This window comes from Capsicum annuum, unplaced genomic scaffold (genome assembly GCF_002878395.1).
Source record: "Capsicum annuum cultivar UCD-10X-F1 unplaced genomic scaffold, UCD10Xv1.1 ctg2833, whole genome shotgun sequence".
Lineage (NCBI taxonomy): Eukaryota > Viridiplantae > Streptophyta > Magnoliopsida > Solanales > Solanaceae > Capsicum > Capsicum annuum.
In genome coordinates, this window is record NW_025834755.1 from 936011 (window position 1) to 954858 (window position 18848).

General features: G+C 36.5%; 1 protein-coding gene across 7 annotated transcripts in view; it reads left to right on the forward strand.

The window, feature by feature from the left end:
* LOC107854406 (K(+) efflux antiporter 3, chloroplastic) overlaps positions 1 to 18848 on the forward strand; it is a 58843-nt gene that overhangs the window by 18084 nt on the left and 21911 nt on the right. For all 7 annotated transcript variants that reach the window (XM_016699418.2, XM_016699417.2, XM_016699420.2 and 4 more), the window contains exons 4-6: positions 3619 to 3699; positions 8405 to 8506; positions 13810 to 13887. In XM_016699418.2, coding sequence (XP_016554904.1) covers positions 3619 to 3699; positions 8405 to 8506; positions 13810 to 13887 — 261 coding nt within the window. The remainder of the gene's footprint in view (positions 1 to 3618; positions 3700 to 8404; positions 8507 to 13809; positions 13888 to 18848) is intronic.

Sequence of the window (18848 nt, forward strand, 5' to 3'; positions counted from 1 at the left end):
ACAGATCTACAACAGATTCAGGTGGACCTAGCTACAAACTTATTTGATGAAGAGCTGATTTGGAAAGAAAGAGAAGTGCTAACTCAGATTCAGAAATGGGACACTATAAATGAGCAAGTTCTTAGACAGAAATCAAGAGCAACCTGGATAGCTCATGGAGATTCAAACTCAATTTTTCCATGCCCATTTGAAGAATAGATAAGCCTAGAATGGGATTGCATCCATCTGTACTAATCAGGGTGTGAGAGTTACAGAACCAACAAGAGTACAACATGAGTTTACAAGCTTCTTTCAACAACTGTTAGGTATTGCAGCTATTGAACTACCATGCCTCAATATTCAAAGTGCAAGGGATGGTCCATGCTTGAGCACTTATCAACAGAGACAATTACTAGAATATGTGACAGAGCAGAAGTTCATGATACCGTTCAACATCTCCCTTGTGACATGGTACCATGTATTGATGGTTTCCCTGTAGAGTTCTTTAGGGAAAATTAGTCAGTTATTGTTAAGGAGGTTACTGCAGCAGTCCTTCAATTTTTGAGAATGGGAAACTGCTAAAATGTATTAACTGTGCAACAATTACTCTTGTTCCTAATGTAGCTAGCCCTAACTTTGTTAAAGAGTTTAGACCCATTGCATGTTGTACCACCTTATGTAAGTTAATTGCCAAATCCTCACCTCTAAATTGAAGCTATGGTGGATGTTTTGGTTGGACATTTACAATCAACCTTCATTGAAGGACGAAGCATATTGGATAATGTAGTGGTGCTACATGACTTATCAGGGGCTATGGGAAAAAACACGTCTCCAAGGTGTTTTATGAAAATTGATATTAGGAAAGCTTATGATTCAGTGGAATGGGGGTTTCTACAGATGATTCTTACTGAGTTTGGTTTTCCTAGTAAAATGATTGACTTGATAATGACCAGTATGAGTTACTCCCTTCTTGTAAATGGAAGCTTAATTGATAAATTCTCTGCTAAGAAAGGGCTTAGACAGGGGGACCCTACGTCCCTTTTCTATTTGTGTTGGTCATGGAGTACTTCAACAAATCCCTTAAACAGTTGAGACATAATCCTAACTTCAATTACCATCCAAGGTGTGCTAAACTACAACCGACACATAGTTGTTTTGCTGATGTTTTATTGTTATGTTGTAGAGCTGCTCAAATGTCCATCTAGTTGATACTACAGGATTTTGAGCACTTCTCTTCTGTATCAGGGCTAAAAGCTAACCTAGACAAAAGTTCCTTCTATGTGGCTGGTATAACAACTGAATTTAGATAGTTGATCTTAAAGGAGATGCAATTTACTCTAGGTGAAATGCCTTTCAAGTACCTAGGAGTACCTCTCTTATCCAGTTAGCTAAACATTTAACAGTGTCTACCCTTGGTTGAGAAGATAGTAGCAAGAGTCCAATGCTGGTCTTCTAAACTACTATCTTACAGTGGCAGACTCCAGTTAATTAAGAGTGTTCTTTTTGAAATGCAAACTTATTGGGCACAAGTCTTCTTATTGCCCAAGAAAGTCATTACTATGGTTGCTCAAATATGTAGGGTGTTCCTCTAGACAGGAAGTATTGAGAGCTCCAAGAAAGCACTAGTAGCTTGGGAAACTATGTGTCTACCCAAAGCTGCTGGGGCCTAAACATAATTGGATTTGAAAGGTGGAACAAGGCAACTATTTGTAAACTTCTCTGGCCACTCTCACAAAAGAAGGATGTGGGTGCAGTGTATTCGCAGTTTCTATATCAATGGTAGAGATCTGGCTCTAATAGAGACACCTAAACAGGCCTGGTAGCTTGCTAGGAAAATTTTCTAGGCTAGGAAAAGATTTCCAAATATTAATCCCATCCAACACTTGGCAGAATTTACAGATGGTCCAAAGTTCAGTATTAAGAAATTATACTCTCCACTACTTCCTCAGCAGCCTAAAATACCATGGAGGAATCTGGTGCAATCTCTTGGCACTATCCCAAAACATCAATTCATCCTATGGTTAGCAATGCATGGTAGATTGGCTACAGTTGAGAGGCTTTTTAAGTGGGGAATAATTGTGGACTCAGCTTGTGTGCTGTGTAATACGGGGGCTGTAGAGACTTTCCAACATCTATTTTTTGACTGTGATTGCTCAAGATTCATCTGGAATATGCTCATGAAATGGATGGGTGTTAATAGACAGGTGCAATCATGGTCGGATGAGATCAAATGGATTATTACTGGATTGCATACCTCCAAACCAAGAGTACAGATCCTGATCTTCCTGTTTGATGCTGTAGTTTTCCAGGTGTGGATTGAAAGAAATGCAAGAAGGTTCAAGGCTCAAAAGAAGACTAATATACAACTGTTGAGAGATATCTGACTTCAAGTACATATTAGCAAAAATGAACAACTATCCAGTTTAATATTGTTTCAATGCTGATTGTAATAGCTTAATGATAGGAAATGATTGTATAGCTATGCGAAATACTGAGCTACTGTATAATGAATGCTTACTGGTTGGAATAAAAAATTTTCTTTCGACCAAAAAAAAGAAAAGCTTTATGCTTATTTTGCAGGATAATACTTAGCTTTTAATTAATAGCAATATTTCAATGGTAACAGAAGCCTGGTAATTGATATTCAGAAGGTTCTGCACTTCTTTACACCTTTCCAAGCTATGTTACTTCAAAATTGGTTTTACTTGATCAAAAAGAAAATGTTAACTTGCTCTATCTTAAATGAGAGAATATGCCCTGCTGTTCCATCTGGTAGAATGGAAATGTTTCTCCCTTCATTTCCTCACATCACAGGATTGCAGATTCATACAAAAGGCAACCCGATGCATTAAAGCTCCCGCTATGCACGGGGCCCGGGAAAAGGCCGGGCCACAAGGTTCCTTTTTTATTGTTTTTTGATCGAACTTTCTATATCCATATGATATGGCTTTCAAGCTTCTTAGCCTGGGTTTGTGTGAAACATGAGAACATGAGCAAGCTTCAATCGGTTAAACATTCCATTAGGTAGCCCGGTCTTGACTCTTCGCAACTTTACCTTGCATTTTTTTCATAGGCTATTTCCACAACTTTAACCCGTGACCTCCTGGTCATATGACAACAACTTTACCAGTTACTCCAACGCTTTCCTTCACAGGATTACATATTCAATTTGTTAATTAAAAATTTCTTTTCTCTCTTCTCCCCCTCTTGTTTTTGTCATACGCAGTATGGATTCCCTCGTTATCTTTCTTGCTAGATCCCCTGTTTATTTAGAGGATAATTCCTAACTAGAGATTTCTTGATAAAAATAAAATAAAAATTCCTCAACTGAAATCCTCTGATCAAAACAACATATAAAGTGATTAGTTTTGTAAAGAAATTTAATGATGATTAGGAGATTAGGAGTACTTAAGAAGCTGAAAGGATAATATGTCGGTTGATTGTTGCATTTCCATAAATTTCTTGGTAGTCTTATCTGAGAATCAAGATCTTAATCTGTGTTTTAAACTTTTAGTGCTCTGTCTTTCCATTTATCAAGCATTTCTTTAGTATCAAACATTTCTTCTATTGTATCCTTGGTTTTGTTTTTTAAGAATGTTGTACGGTTGAATTTGACTCAAGGAAATATCTATTTTACAGCTTTTTGAAATGGGATTGGAGCTTTCACTTGCACGCTTGAAAGCACTTGCAAAGTTTGCTTTTGGCATGGGACTGACTCAGGTATTTTCTCGTAAAAAAAATAGAATGTTCCATTTAATAGTTTACCAAAATTCTACATTTTAGCAACAGATATTTATATCAAAATTCCTGTTTAGAAGTTGCAATGGTGCTTAAAAAAAGGACAGCCTGGTGCACTAAAACTCCCGCTATGCGCAGGGTTCGGGGAAGGGCCCCACCATTAGGGTGTATGTGCGCAACCTTACCTTGCATTTTTGCTATAGGCTGTTTTCATGACTTGACACCCGTGACCTCCTGGTCACATTGCAACAACTTTACGGGTTACTCCAAGTCTCCCCTTCTGAAGTTCAAATGGTTCTTCATTATGCTTTTTAGATAAATGTTAGAAGGACAAGATTGTGCTTGAAGACAATGCACCTCCTTCTTGAGATATTTATTACTATTATTTTCTGCAAATTGAGGAATTATTATGTGGGATATGGTTATACATAGAGTAGAAGTTGATTCTTCGTTTTTGGAACCATTTCATGGCCTTTAGGAGTTCAGACTCCATTGCATTAACTAACTGGGTTTTGGGTCTTGCTGTCTATGGAGTTACCACTAAATATGTTACTCATTTACCTTATCTTCCTTTTCTATCTTTATTATAATTGTTTCTGGCTCATGGATAGTCAGTAATGCATAGCTAATAGCCTGTTTGGCCAAGATTCTAAAATCAGCTTATTATAAGAAGTGTTTTTTTCACACATAACAACAACAACAAACCCAGTGTATTCCCACATAGGTTTTTTTCACCCATGCTTTTAAAAAAAAATACTTTTGGTGATAAGTTGTTTATGTTTGGTTAATAAATTTAAAAGAACTTTTGAGCAACAATTAGTGTTTGATCAAACTTTTGAAACTGTTTTAAAGTATATTTTTCTCATAAATACTTTAAGGAAAAACTGCTTTTTTTCCCAGAAGCACTTTTTTCTTCCTTAAGCTTGGCCAAATAGGCTATGTAGAACAGATAATAGAAGGATATATATTAACAAGCACTATTTGCGTGTGTATTGGAATTAGCCGCTTTCAACACGAGTTGTTGCTAGAGTATCGATTTACTTTTTCGGCACCACTTGAGTCGAACATAATAGCTTGTTTGGTCAAGTTTATAAAAATAAACTTAATTTGGAAAGTACTTTTTTTTCAGAAGTGATTTTCAGAAAAGTTCTTTTAGCAAGAGCTGTTTGAGTTTGGTCAATAAATTTATAAAAACACTTTAGAACAGATTTTAGTATTTGGCCAAGTTTGTATAAGTGCTGTTAAGTGTACGTTTTTCAAAAGTGCTTTTGGGGAGAAGCTACTTGTTTTTAGCTTATGAAAAACAACTTCTGCTACTTCCCAAAAATTCTGATTTTCTCCCAAAAATTCGATCAAACACCTCAATTTTTTTTAAAATAAGCACTTTTGAAGAAAAGTAAGCTTTGCCAAATGGGCTATAAGTAATTACTCTTGCAGTTCTATTTTAGCATAGAAGGATGTCATTCATTCTAGCACCAAATTCATCCTATACATGACTATGGTTGCAAAATAAAAAGGCAGATTAAGAGCATCTCCAATCCTGTTTTAGATTTTCTTACTCTTTTATTGATTTACAGTAATGAAAACTCAAAGCTAACTCTATGTATAAATTTTGAATCTTTGCCGTCGTGTCTCAAGAGAGGTGAGTTTATGTTAGTTCATCTGCCTTTAGCTTGATGGAGCGAGCCATGAGGGCATCTCCATCTCCTTCTTTCCAGGTGGAGAAGTCCCCTGCTTGCTATAGGTAGGGGTGTGCATCGGTCAGTTCGGTTCGGTTTTATGTGTTATTGGTTCGGTTTATCGATTTTCGATTTTTAAATATGTAAAACCAATAACCAACTAATAAGATATTTTCTTATCGATTTCGGTTTATCGATTTTTGGTCCTTAAAGGTTCGGTTTTCGGTTTAACCAATAAGAAAATACTTATAAAATAGAAATAGCAACAACTAACATAAAAAAACAAAATCTCAGTTATCGCCAAAATCCTACGCAATACATTTTAGTTTACAAGAATCTTCAAACTTGAACTGAATGTTTGTTAGAAAAAAAATTAAATCCTAATTGTTGGAAGCTATAATTGCTTCAAGCTTTTCAATACGATAATAGCCAAGCTTTATATTGTGCCTTTGTTGCCCTGAATAGGTTAATACTTTGTGAATCACTGAATTGTGAATAAGTAGTGCATATAATATATATACACACACATATCTCTCTCTATATATACATACACATATCTATATATCTATATCTATATATATACATATCTATGTATATATATACATAGATAGATGGATAGATAGAGAGAGAGAGAGATTTATATATATAACATAAATAGGGGTAAAACAATAATTTAGTGTATCCTTATTGGGTTATCGGTTTAGCTGATAAAATCCAATAAGCTAAAACCGAAATCGAACCATTTACCCAATAAATTTTTTTATAAAATCAATGAAAAATCGTTAACCTAATAACCCAATACCAATAACCCAATAACATTTTTATCGGTTTGGTTTATCGGTCGGTTCGGTTTTTGCACATCCCTAGCTACAGGCATGCTGTTTGTTAATATTTCATTTTTTTTTACAATTAAAAGGTTGTCAAAGCCAGAGTTCTCAGCCTTCTTGGTTAAGGCCAGATTTCTCACCCTTCTCTTTCTTTTTGACACATTGGGTTCTATTCAAGTTCTGTACAATCATTCTACACAAGTGTTTCTTCTCCCATTTTTGCTGACACAGATTACAGGGTTGAGTTAAAGTTGAGGGAACCTGTTAGTACATGTTATTGTACTACTCCCTCTGTTTTAATTTGTTTGTCCCACTTTCCTTTTTAGACTATTTCAAAAAGAATGCCCCTTCCCTTTTTAGCAACTCTTTAATTTCAACTTTCCACATCATATGTTCAACACCCCAAGATTAAAGGGTATTTTGGTATATTTGACATATGTTTAATTTATGATTGCACGATTCAAAAGTCTTATTTACTTTCTTGAACTCCGTATCAAGTCAAAATAGGACAAACAAATTGAAACAGAGATATTTATTTGTTTTAATTGGTTTCTGGAGAAGGTTATACTTTTCACAAGGAAGATTTGGTCTGTATTTCTAGACATTTTTGGAGTCAATGGTACATAGACAGGAACTAGCAAGTATTGAACTTGTTTTATGATGTCGGTGTAAATAGTCCTTACCCAAAGGAAGCAGATAGTTTTGGAATGCTGCTCCTCGAAATATTTGAGAAGAATATTATTGAATTGTCTATCTATATTATTACATTGAGACCTTATTTATAGACACCACATTAGGCTCCTTTCCAACTAGGACATTGCATCACAGTCCTTTTCCAACTAGGATTCTATATACTACTCCTGTTCCTACTCTTATTCTAATAGTCTTCTTCAAGCTGGTGCTAGGGGTGTCAATGAGACGGTTCAGCTGGTTATTTTTAAAAAATTATACCATCCTAATTTTTTGGGTATTGTACAATGTATAACCAAAATTAGAGTTTATAAAATCATCCCAATCACGTCGGTTTCTCTTTGGTATGGGTACGGTTCGGTTAATTTCGGTTATTTTACTTTTAAAATATCACATCAAAATACAACAGTACTAAAAAGTTTATTTATTAGTCAAAGAAATCAACTCAATAAAGTGCCAATCCTTTTCCAATATACTATTCTTGTTCCTACTCCTATTCTAATAGTTCCTACTTGCATATTTTGGAATACCTGGTTGGAAAGAAACAATAGGTATTTTAATGATAGGAGAGATAACATTTTACTTGTGAAGTCTAGATGCTTAAAAAGTCTCTATTTGTGGGTCGGAAGAATATTGTATCTGATTTTGATTCTTTGAGACCTTCTGCGCTTCTTCAGCCTATATAAGGATGCTCTGTTTTCTGATATAATCTGTCAGTACCTTGTTGGTACTTCCATAACAAAATATTTAACTTGTCATATTTAAAATGCTTAACTTTAATCTAGCTGAACTGTGTTTTGAGCACAGAAATTTTCTCTAACAAGATTAAGACAGGGGCTGAAGGGCAAATCGATATGGGAAAAAGAGTTTATTGTTGTACTTTCACTCACTTCTTTGACTTCATTAAGAGGATACATTTGCATTATGACTGATAAGATCACTTCTTTGTGCTTTAGTTTACTTTTTTTACATCATTTTATGCCATTCATGAATAATCAGTAGGCAATATTGCTAGAAAGTGATGAGGAAAAGTTGCCTCTTATGCAGCAACAATTATGTCTGGCTCTACTTTTACTTCTTTTCTGCATTTGAATTCTTACGACATGATGTGAGTGCCTAGGCGATTAAAGTCCCAGTCTCCCAGAGAAATAATGAAACTTAGAATACAATCTTTTGCTGGTGAAATTAGTTTTCACAGCCAAGTATGTGCTATTGCTTAATGCAGCCTGAAGAGATGCTTGGAGTTTGACCTTTTTGTTGAATTCCTTTAGGAAATTTGCCCTTAGGTACTGAAGTCCGTAACATCTGTTTGTTGAAGGCTTTTTTGTTGAAGGCTTTTATGAAAGTCAAGATGTGCTATCATATCATGCCCTAGCATAATGGAATACCTGAAGTTTGATCTATCGATGATGTCCTTTAGGATACTTGTACCTAGGTACTACGTGGTCCTTCTGATATTTGCCTTATGTTTTCCTGTTTATTATGTTGAAGGTTGTATTATCAACTTTGGCATTTACATCTTTCGAGCTTCCACCTAATGATGCTATCGGGACAAAGATTTTGGAGTTTCTTTTTCACTCAAGGCCTGATCTGGTAAGTATCATCCTTTAGGAATTAATTGTACTGCAATAACTCCTATACCAAATAGAGGGGCTTTTATGAAGTCTAGAAATGTACGTAGATACAAGCAGTGTGTTGGTACATCACTTGAAAGCAATATACTGTAGTTGGTAAATCGTTAATCAGATATGAGTAAGTAGTTTGCCAGTCTTTCCGTTCATTTGCTCTTGTTCTTTCTTCTTCATTTCACCTTGTTTTGTTTGTTATATTATTATGTTCAAATGCCCCTAGTCTTTTCCCTTTCTTTCCTGAATAAAAAGAATGACCTTCCTTGCTAAAATGCAATAATGTTATTTTAATTATGTCTTTGTTCAGAGAATCAGTTAGAGAGAAAGCTGGAGGTGACTTCGCACTGTTTTTCCTTCTTTCAGCTTATCTATGTACGCTACTGTATTTGACTATGACGTCCATGGAAAAATAGCATAGGCACTGTGGATATTATTGATTTAGACATATTGCATGTTTTAACCTATGCTGGTGGGAGGTAGCAGGAATTAGTGAGATCCGCGCAAGCTGGGCCGGACACTACATTTATAAAAAAGAAATATCTCATATTGTAAAGGTCAACCAATGAATATGTTATTTACTTGTATGTTTGATTTTCTGGCATTTTGGAAATCTTATTTATTGAAATAGAAAGCGCTTGTTGATTATCTATCAATCAACTTTCAACTAAGTCTGAATCTCAAACTACCTGGGGCTGGCGCTATATAACAACAACAACAACAACATACCCTGTGGACTCCCACAAGTGGGTTCTAGGGAGGGTAGATTGTACGCAGACCTTAACACTACCTCATAGAGATAGAGAGGCTAACTGAGGCTGGCGCTATGAATCCTTAATATTCTAATCCTTAGATATTCTTCTCGACTCTTGTATTGTTTCTCTAAATGCTCCATTGTAGTTGAGCAGCCAGATAAGCCATGAAAAGCTATCTGGAAGTTCAAAGCACCTGGTAGAGTAGCTTGCTTTGGTTGGTGGCAACGAAAGAAGTTTGTTTAACTCAGGATAACTTGCAGAAGAGAGGAATTATTCTTAGCAACAGGTGATATGTGTGAAGAAGACTTAGGAACTGTCAATCATCTATTTATTCATTGCTAAGTGGCAAGACAATGCTGGGAGCTATTTTTAAAAATATATGGTGTCAGATGGGCAATGCCCCCAAATGTTAAACACCTGCCTGAGACTTCGCAATTTAGAAGATGACAAAGAGTTAGTTGTCTGTATAGAGAACAGTCCTTTATGTGTTTTATGGAGAATTTGGCCATAGAAGAATCTTTGAAGGAAAAAGATAACATACCTCTGGGATGAAAAATTAAGTCCTTATTAAATTTGCATTTCCCGTGTAAAAGTAGTGTTATGGAAAATTTTGATCAATACATGGATTTTCGAGAAGATTTAGGGTGATATGTAGAAATCTTTTTGTATCTGCAGATGGGGCCTGTAATTGTACCATCTTGGTACCTCTATCCGCAAAATGTTGCCTTACTGTTTGGAGATTTCAGATTCAATGGTAATAGATCACAAACTGTTTAAAACGAAGTAAAAACATTCAACATGTACTATCCACACACTACTCCCTCTTGCACCTCAAATACCCTCTCTCCAATGTATACAAAAAATATAATACTTATACATACTCTGTAAAACATTGATAATGATCATGTACAACTCATACACGGTATAATCAATCTATACTTGATTCATAATTAGTCCATGAACCGTATAGATTGAGAATACACCGATTACACATTAAAACTCAATATCTCCTCTGTATAATTGGTATATAATCAATATTTAATTAGTCTATAAATATTATACAATGAGGATAAACTGATAGTATATCAATTGTACATCAAATATCCAGTGACTACACATCAGTTATTGATCTAGAACCTCACCATTGACAAATGTGGGAAAAAGGCGGTCTAAAGAAAAAATAGAAGAAATGTAGAAGAAGATAGATGGTGTTCCATGTGAACTTATACTTTCCTTTTCTCAGACTATCACCAAAATAGGGAGAAAAAAACTAGGTGATTTCTTCCCATCTGTTCTAGTCTTAGTGGACAGAGTTACCTGATGATACCTGTTGCTGGTGGGAGGTGGCAGGTATCCCGTAGAATTAGTCGAGGTGCAAGCAAGCTGGCCCGGACACCACGATTATCTAAAAAAAAGACCATCACCAAAATAGCGAGAAAATGTTGCTGCAATTTTTTTAACAGTTATGATCTTTTATCTCAGACCTACTTTTGAATCTCAAAAAGAACCTAGCTCATCTACAAGATACAGTGACCAACAAAGGTTGTTTGCATGAGGGCGGGTGAAGATGTAGATCATCTTCTTCTTCTACTTTGCAGTTTGACCACGAGATTATGGTGGGATATATTCAACCGGTTTGGTATCTTGGGCGATGCCTAAATCTATGAAGGCCCTTTTGTTTGGAGGAAGAATTGGAAGAAGTAGGCGAAAGTGTAGGGAGTGCAATGTCATACCTGTGGCCTTGATGTGGATCATTTGGAGTGAGGGAAACATAAGAGCTTAAGAAGGGGTAGAAATGAGTTTTGGGCAGTTAAGGAATAGTTCACATGCCCTTGTTTATTTTTGATGCACCCATGTAGTTCCGAGATGTCTAAAGGATTAGGTGTCTCTTGTAGAAAACCATATCGTTTTGTAGGTTCTTTACCTTTTGGTATATCATTTGTATACGAGCACTTTTTGGCCTTGTAATTAATGAAATGTTTACGTGATCCTAAAAAAAGGCATTGACCAACAAGGAACTACACAAAACTGCGACCTATAAAGGCTCTGCATGACCCCATCTAATCTTCAACAACAACAAACCTAGTGTAATCCCAAAAATGGGGTCTGAGGAGGATAGAGTGTACGTAGACCTTACACGTATCTTGAGAAAGTAGAGAGTCTGTTCCTAACACCCTCAACTAATCGATCGATGATAAAAAGGCATCATTAACAAGCAGAAACAACATCAAGAAAATAAGATATCGAGGCTAAAGAAACATGTAGTAATAGAAATCTAAAGATAAGGAAAAAGAGAAGAATGATGCTAAGTGGGCGTTTGGGCACGAAAACTCAATTTTTGAAGTTGGAGTTGGTGTTGAAGTTGGAGTTGGAGTTGTCCATGAATATGATCGGTTCTTTTGAATTTTTGTGAGAGAACGAAGATGGAAAAAAGTGAAAACAACTTTTTTTCTTATTTTTTTTACTTTTCCAAATACAACTCCAAGTTGTATTTGGAATTCGCATGGCCAAACATCAACTTGGAGTTGTATTTGGCATAAAGTAATTTTTTTTCCCCATAAAGTGTAAAAATTCTTATGGCCAAACGGGCCCTAATACTCTGAGAATAGGAAAGAAATACACCCGACTTCATACTAACCTTCTAGCCTAATTCACGATCTCTACACCCTCCTATGAAAAGTCATGTCCTCGGTAAGTTGAATATGCACCATATCCAGCAGGATCACCTCCCCACAATAATTCTTAGGCCTACCTCTAGCTTTCCTCAAGCCCACTACGGCCAACCTCTCACACCTTCTAACTGGGGCATTTGCAAATCTCCTTTTCACATATGTCCGAACAATCTCAGTCTCACTTCCCGCATCTTGTCCTCCATGAAGGTCACTCCCACCTTGTCCCATTTACTAGTATGACCACATTTTTGTATAAGATAAATGTATTTCATCCATAAACAAGGCCAAATTGGCCATATACAATGGAAAAAATTAAAAGGTAAAGAATCTACAAAATCTAATTCTCTACAAAGTTCATCCATTCCCTTTACAACTAGGGATTTTATGGATGCACCAAAAGAAAATAAGAGACCGGAGGCTATTCTTCACCTGAGAAAAAATATACTCTACCCCCGCAAAAGTTATTCTATTTTTCTCATTCCAAATAGCCCACATCAACGCAAGAGGAATCGAATTCCATGCCTTACTACTTCTCTTATTTCTGTTTCTCTAGCAAAATGTTAAGTCTTTCACAATTTTGGGCATTAACCAAGAAACTCCGAACCATCAAAGCATATTCTACCATTATCTCATGGTAAAGATACAATGATGAGAAGATAATCCACTACTTCCCCAGTTTCTTTACACATGTAATATCAGTTGACACAAACAACTTTATGATTTCTAAGATTTTTTGCCGTCAAAACCACCCCTCTCGATGCTAGCCAAGAGAAAAATCTCACCTTCCTTGACACTGACGCTATCCAAATTGCATCACATGGAAACACAACCTCCTCCCTAGTTAGGAGTTTCTTATAGAAAGATTTAGCAGAAAAAACTCTATTGTTCGCCAAACCCCACCACAAAGCACCAGGTTCATCCACCAAATTTACTTGCCTGGGAAGGATGACCATCAACCTTTGGAGTTCAGTCACTTCCCAATCATGGAAATGTCTTCTAAATCTCAAATCCCAAAAAGTCTCTCCACCATATATCTCCCTTGGACTGATAGATCTCCTTGGCATGACATTCTATACAAAGTCTGAGAATCATCTTTCAATAAGCTATCGCCATACTATCCACGCCTCCCAACATTAACTTTTCTCCCATTTCCAACCTTGAATGAGATATTTTTGTTGAAATCATCCCATCCCTTCATTATATTCCTCCACAAACCACACCCGAGCTGGTATGCCCACATATCACCTCAACATCCTCATCTCCGTCATCTAATCTTCATACCTCCAAAAAAACGAGTAGAGCCCATCTTTGTCCCATTTCACCATAAACCCTTTTTCTATTTTAGTAAAAGTCCCCTGCGACGGAAGGTGAAGGGATTCCACAGTTGAAGGATTAGAAGTGGCACGACACTGAAGTGTTAGGGTTAGAGAGAAGAATGTTATATGTGATTTGAGGGATGAGATACAAAAATAGTAGGGTTTTTGAAGGAGTGGCTATAAAAGTATGAAACCTCTATGTTATCTAGGGTATAGAAAAAGAATAGGGCTAGTGTTTGTATGGGCTATGCTGAGTTGCTAGTCCGGTTAAATCTTCTAATTTATAAGATAAAGATATTGATTAGGTGCTTACATATACATCATTTACGCTCTCCTTTATCCCGTTTCTTTGCCATCAGTAACTTATTGGATGCCTGCATTTTTTTTCTTATAGATTTGACATAATATTCTTTGCTTCTATATATATATATATTGGTATAGATATTCGATAGGCACTTAGTTGCACAATTTCTACACCCTCCTTTATCCTCTTTTTTCTCCTCCATCAATAACTTATTTAGGATGCAGGTGAATATTAGAAGTGTTGATGAGGCTGTGGTGATTGGTGCTGCTCTCTCACTGTCTTCTTCAGCTTTTGTTCTGCAGGTAATTTCTTATTATGCTACAATGGCCTGATGTGAATGAACAATGCAAATACTTTCTACTTTTTTGAGATGAAAAGTAGGGTGCCACGAGCAAATGCCTGCTACTTGTTAAAGACTTCTTCTAAAAAGTCTTCTTTCTGCTAAAGATTCCTTTCTTTGGGAACTCTTTGGCATCCGTTATTAATGGCAATTTGGGTGCAAAGCTGCAACATTTAAGGTTGAACTTTAATAGGGACATATTGGCATGGATCTCTTGTAATGACATTTTTTATGAGAAAGGTTACAGATTTTATTAAAACCAACCTTGGTACTTAAGAGGACAGTATAGTTACAATTTGAAAATATAGACTGGTACCAATGATGTTTAATAGGGACTTTACATCATCAACAAAACCTTCTTTACGTCAAAAGTTAAACAAAAATAAAAAAGTTCATCACGATCTTCTGTTGAGAGCTATGGATGTCTTCAAATTATCGTGAGTTCCTTTCCTGTCGCACCGTCCACCAAATACATGCCCCTTCCTCAAATTTTCTTGTGTCAAGATTGCCTCTTTAACCGCTAACTAACAAAAACATGCTACTTTGAAGAGTATCGTCACTTTCCGGACATGTTTCCAATGCCATGCCCCAAAAAACTGCCCAGTTCTGTTTAAACCTGCATATGCAGAACCCACAGTGAAACTTCCTCCACTACACCTATCCCCCCACCAGCCTATCCCCTTGTTCAATAGTACCTCTGAAATTCCCCAACAGCTTGAAAAAGTTATCCAGTCTACTGTTTTCCCGGTCATTTAAGAGCCTTCTGAAGCTTAAATTCCAACCCTCAGCCACTATGATCTTTAAATGCAGTGCCAGATTGAAGATGTCAGGCAAAACATCTTTGAGAGGGTCATTTCCAATCCAATCATCATTCCAAAGTGAGGTCCTAACACCATTTCCCACTTATATTCTCACACTATTTACTAAGTGTTTCCATAGTGTTATGACGACCATACACTAATTCCATGTGTAGCTGGCATCATCTGTCAACATCACTGCCCCTGTACTCTATATTATTCACTTACCACCCTTCTACATAGGCCTGTTCTTCCATTGAAAATCTCCATTGACACTTTATAAGAAGGCTCTTGTTATGATGTTGTAGACAATGAAATTTTATTTAATTAAAATCCGTACGAAATTCGGATTATGTTAAATTCAAAATATATTAGTCCCAAATAAATATTGCGGATTAATATAATTAATTATTTAAGTTCTAACATATATGGATTTAATTAAGATCTAATTTTTATTGGGCTAGCCCATTTATTTGGGCTACAAATAATGAGCCCATTTTGCTAAGCCCAAAATGTTATCTTATTTTAGAGGCCCAAAATAAGTGTCACGTGTCAAATGACGTGGCATGCCAAGTCAAGTGAAGGAGCCAATAGGACCATGCCACGTGTCAAAATGATGCAGCAGGCTTAGTGAATTCGAAAGCCCATAAAAGATGCCACATCACTTGAATTTGATTGGTCAAAAGAAATCCATCTTTATCATGACTCTTTCCTTTCCACAACTATAAATAGGGGTTTCATAATTCAGAAAAGGGGACCAAGAACTCAAGCAAGAAGCAAGAGAAAGCTCGTGGATCAAACGCCGCAATTTCTCTACAAAGCTCAAGCATTCAAATCCAATTCATCAAGATTCAAGATTAAGACCACATGCTTCAAGAACAAGCCCTAAAACCCTTGAATTCAAGCATAAGTCAAGACCAATCCATCAAATCAACAAATCAAGTTCAAATTCAAGATCAAGCTTTAAGCCCTTGAATTTATATTTGAAAGGGCGAATCAAAGGATTCATAGAGATTGTAACACTCACATATTGAAATCAATAAAATAATTGTTGCAATATTTTTCTTGTCTCGATTATTTATTTTCAGTCACGAAATTTTATTGTCCAACAGATGTCTCAGATACCGAAGTCCCCCCTCCTTGCTAAAAGTCAATGACTTCCCAGTCACCAAGCGAACGCATCTATTCTCTTTATCCATGCCAAATGAAATTCCTCTTTACAGTATCAAATTTTTTCTATATTTACTTGTAAGTGGTAAAGGAAATAAGGACATCTTATAAGTAGGAAGTGAGTCTGGTACGCTATTCACCATAATAATCCTCCCTCCTAGTTATAGATAATTACTCTTCCAATCAGTCAGTTTCTTCTCACATCTCTCCATTCTCTCTAATATCCCATTTCATATCTCCTATGCCTTGTTTTTTGAGCGTAGAGGTAATCCCGTATATGCTACTAGAAGGGATCCCACCGCACAGCCCAAAGTTCCTGCTAATAGATCCATTTGAGACTTTATATACTGGAAATATCAAACATTTTCCTCCAGGCACAAGTCCTGATATTGCTTCAAAATAATTAAAATTAACATTAACTGTCTTACCTGATCTATTGCAACATCACATAGAATCAAGGAATCATCAACATACAATAAATGTTTAATCTCTTGGTTGCTCCTCTCATTCTCCAGGACTCTAAATCCCTTTTAGCAGTCATTCTGGTTTGCCTTCTTAATCATGTTGTTGTTCCATAGCAATAATAAAGAGAAAAGGTGACATTGTCAGCTTGCCTCAAACCACTTCGAGATGGGAAAAAAATCTCCAGGAGAGCCATTTATCAGAATACGAAGGGGAGTCTTGGAGTAACTAGTAAAGTTGCTGCCATGTAACCAGGAGTCACGGGTTCAAGCCTTAGAAACAGCCTCTGGCAGAAATGCAAGGTAAGATTGCATACAATAGACCCTTGTGGTTTGGTTCTTTCCTGGACCCTACGCATAATGGGAGGTTAGGTGCACCGGGCTGCCCTTTTTTAGCCATTTATCAGAATAAAGGATCTGAAAATACTGATGCAGAATTGTATCCACCTAATCCACTTGGTCCCTAAAACAGTATCGTTCAACATTTTCAAACAAAAAGTCCCAATTAATATGATCATATGCCTTTTCAATGTTTAACTAGCACATAAACCTTGGAATCCTTTGTTTAATTCTGGAATCCTTTGTTTAATTCTGGAATCCACATATTCATTTGCAATTAAAACTGCATCCATGATTTACCTACCTCTTATAAAGGACTATTTGTTGTGTATCCACCACCTTATGTATCACCTTTTCAATCTCTCAGTTAGGACGTAATAAATGATATTCTACAAACTCCCTATTAGACTAATGGTCTAAAATCCTTCAACTCCAAAGCTCCAACCTTTTTAGGGCTTAGAGCTACGTATGTGGTATTGATGCGCTTCTCAATGTATTCCTCAGAGTAGAAATTTTGGATAGTGTTTATGATATCCTCCTTAACAATATCATGTCAAGATATAAAGGAACCCATAGTATTGCCATTTGGACCAGGTGCCTTATTAGCCGGACATGCCTTTGAATCCTCCAACATTTCCTGCTCTTCAAATTCTCTTTGTAACCATTGCCCTTGATATTTGTTGAGTTTTGGACATTCTATTGAGTTTAATACGACCTCCAATCTTTTGGTTCAGTATATAGGTTTTGGTAGAAAGCTAAGATATACGTGTTGATGGCATTTAAATCATCAATCTTTGTACCATTAATATTAAGCTTGTCAATCTAATTATACCTCCAGGGAGCATTTGCAACCTCCCTGGGAAAAATGTTTTTTTTTATCCCCTGACCATTGCAACCTTACAGAAAACTTAATCCCATGGGATATCCCAACCCATCGGATATCCTTATCTATTCCATCCCACCTACAAACAACCCCTTAGATTCTAAAGGGGAAGGTGGGGTATAGTATGGTGTCTAGGGAAATAGAGTTCTAGGAGTTTAATGGTAACCTTTAAGGCTTTGGCTAGTATCGCCAGAAAGTGTGGAAGACTTCAAAGAAACTTGCTATGGGATTTGTTGGACAGGATAAGCAAATTCATTGTAAGGTTTGCGATAGTCATGACTCCCAGTGTTGGGGTGGTCTTAGGGTTAAAGATCTAAGGGTGTTAAATAAGGCCTTATTAGGAAAATGGTGATAGAGATTTAGGAACAAGGAAAATTATTCTCAGAGAGAGGGAGGTTATAGAACAAAAATGTGGGGTTTTGGAAAGGGGTTGGAGGACCAAAAATGTCACTATGACTTATGTATACAATTTGTTGATAAATGTGTTGAGGGATGGAACGAGTTAAGTGCAAATGCATTCTGAGTTGAGGATGAGAGTAGGGTTAGTTTTTAGGGGCACAGTTGGTGTTGGGACAACACTTTGTGCATTACTTTCCTAACATCTACAGTATTTTAAGGAGATGATAGTCCTACGGAGTCTAAAGTGTACAAGATAGAGAAATGTTTTGGGATTTGAAATTTAGGTAAAACTTATAAGTTTGGGAGGTGGCTGAGTTCCAAAGTCGGATTGAGTTATTTCATGAACAAAGTGCACCTCATTCCACAGGATGATCACTATGCTTGGAGTTTGGGTTGGGGACTAATGAGTGCTCTCGGTTACACTCCTATTATGAAAGCTTCTGAATAGGGATAATGTTACCTTTTTGTATAGTTCAATTTGGATCTCGAAAATATTGAGAAAGGCGTGTTCTTTCACTTGGTTAGCAGCAAGAGGATTGATATTGACGAATCAGAACCTGAAAAAGAGTAAAATTACTTACCTCAAGTGGTGGTTTGTGTGCAAGGGTTGGGGTGAAGATGCCAACCACATTCTCATTCAATGACTAGTGGCATCGAGATTATGATGAGCAATTCTTAGATGGTTTGGTACATTTTGAGTGATGCTAGGCATGGTGAAGGAGGTAGCGTTCAGTTGGAATTATTGAAGAAAAAAAAAGGCACCGAGTGTGGAAGCTTGCACCACTAGATTTTATGTGGGTTTAGGCACTGAGTGTGGAAGCTTGCACCACTAGATTTTATGTGGGTCACTTAGAGGGAAACAACTATATAAGAG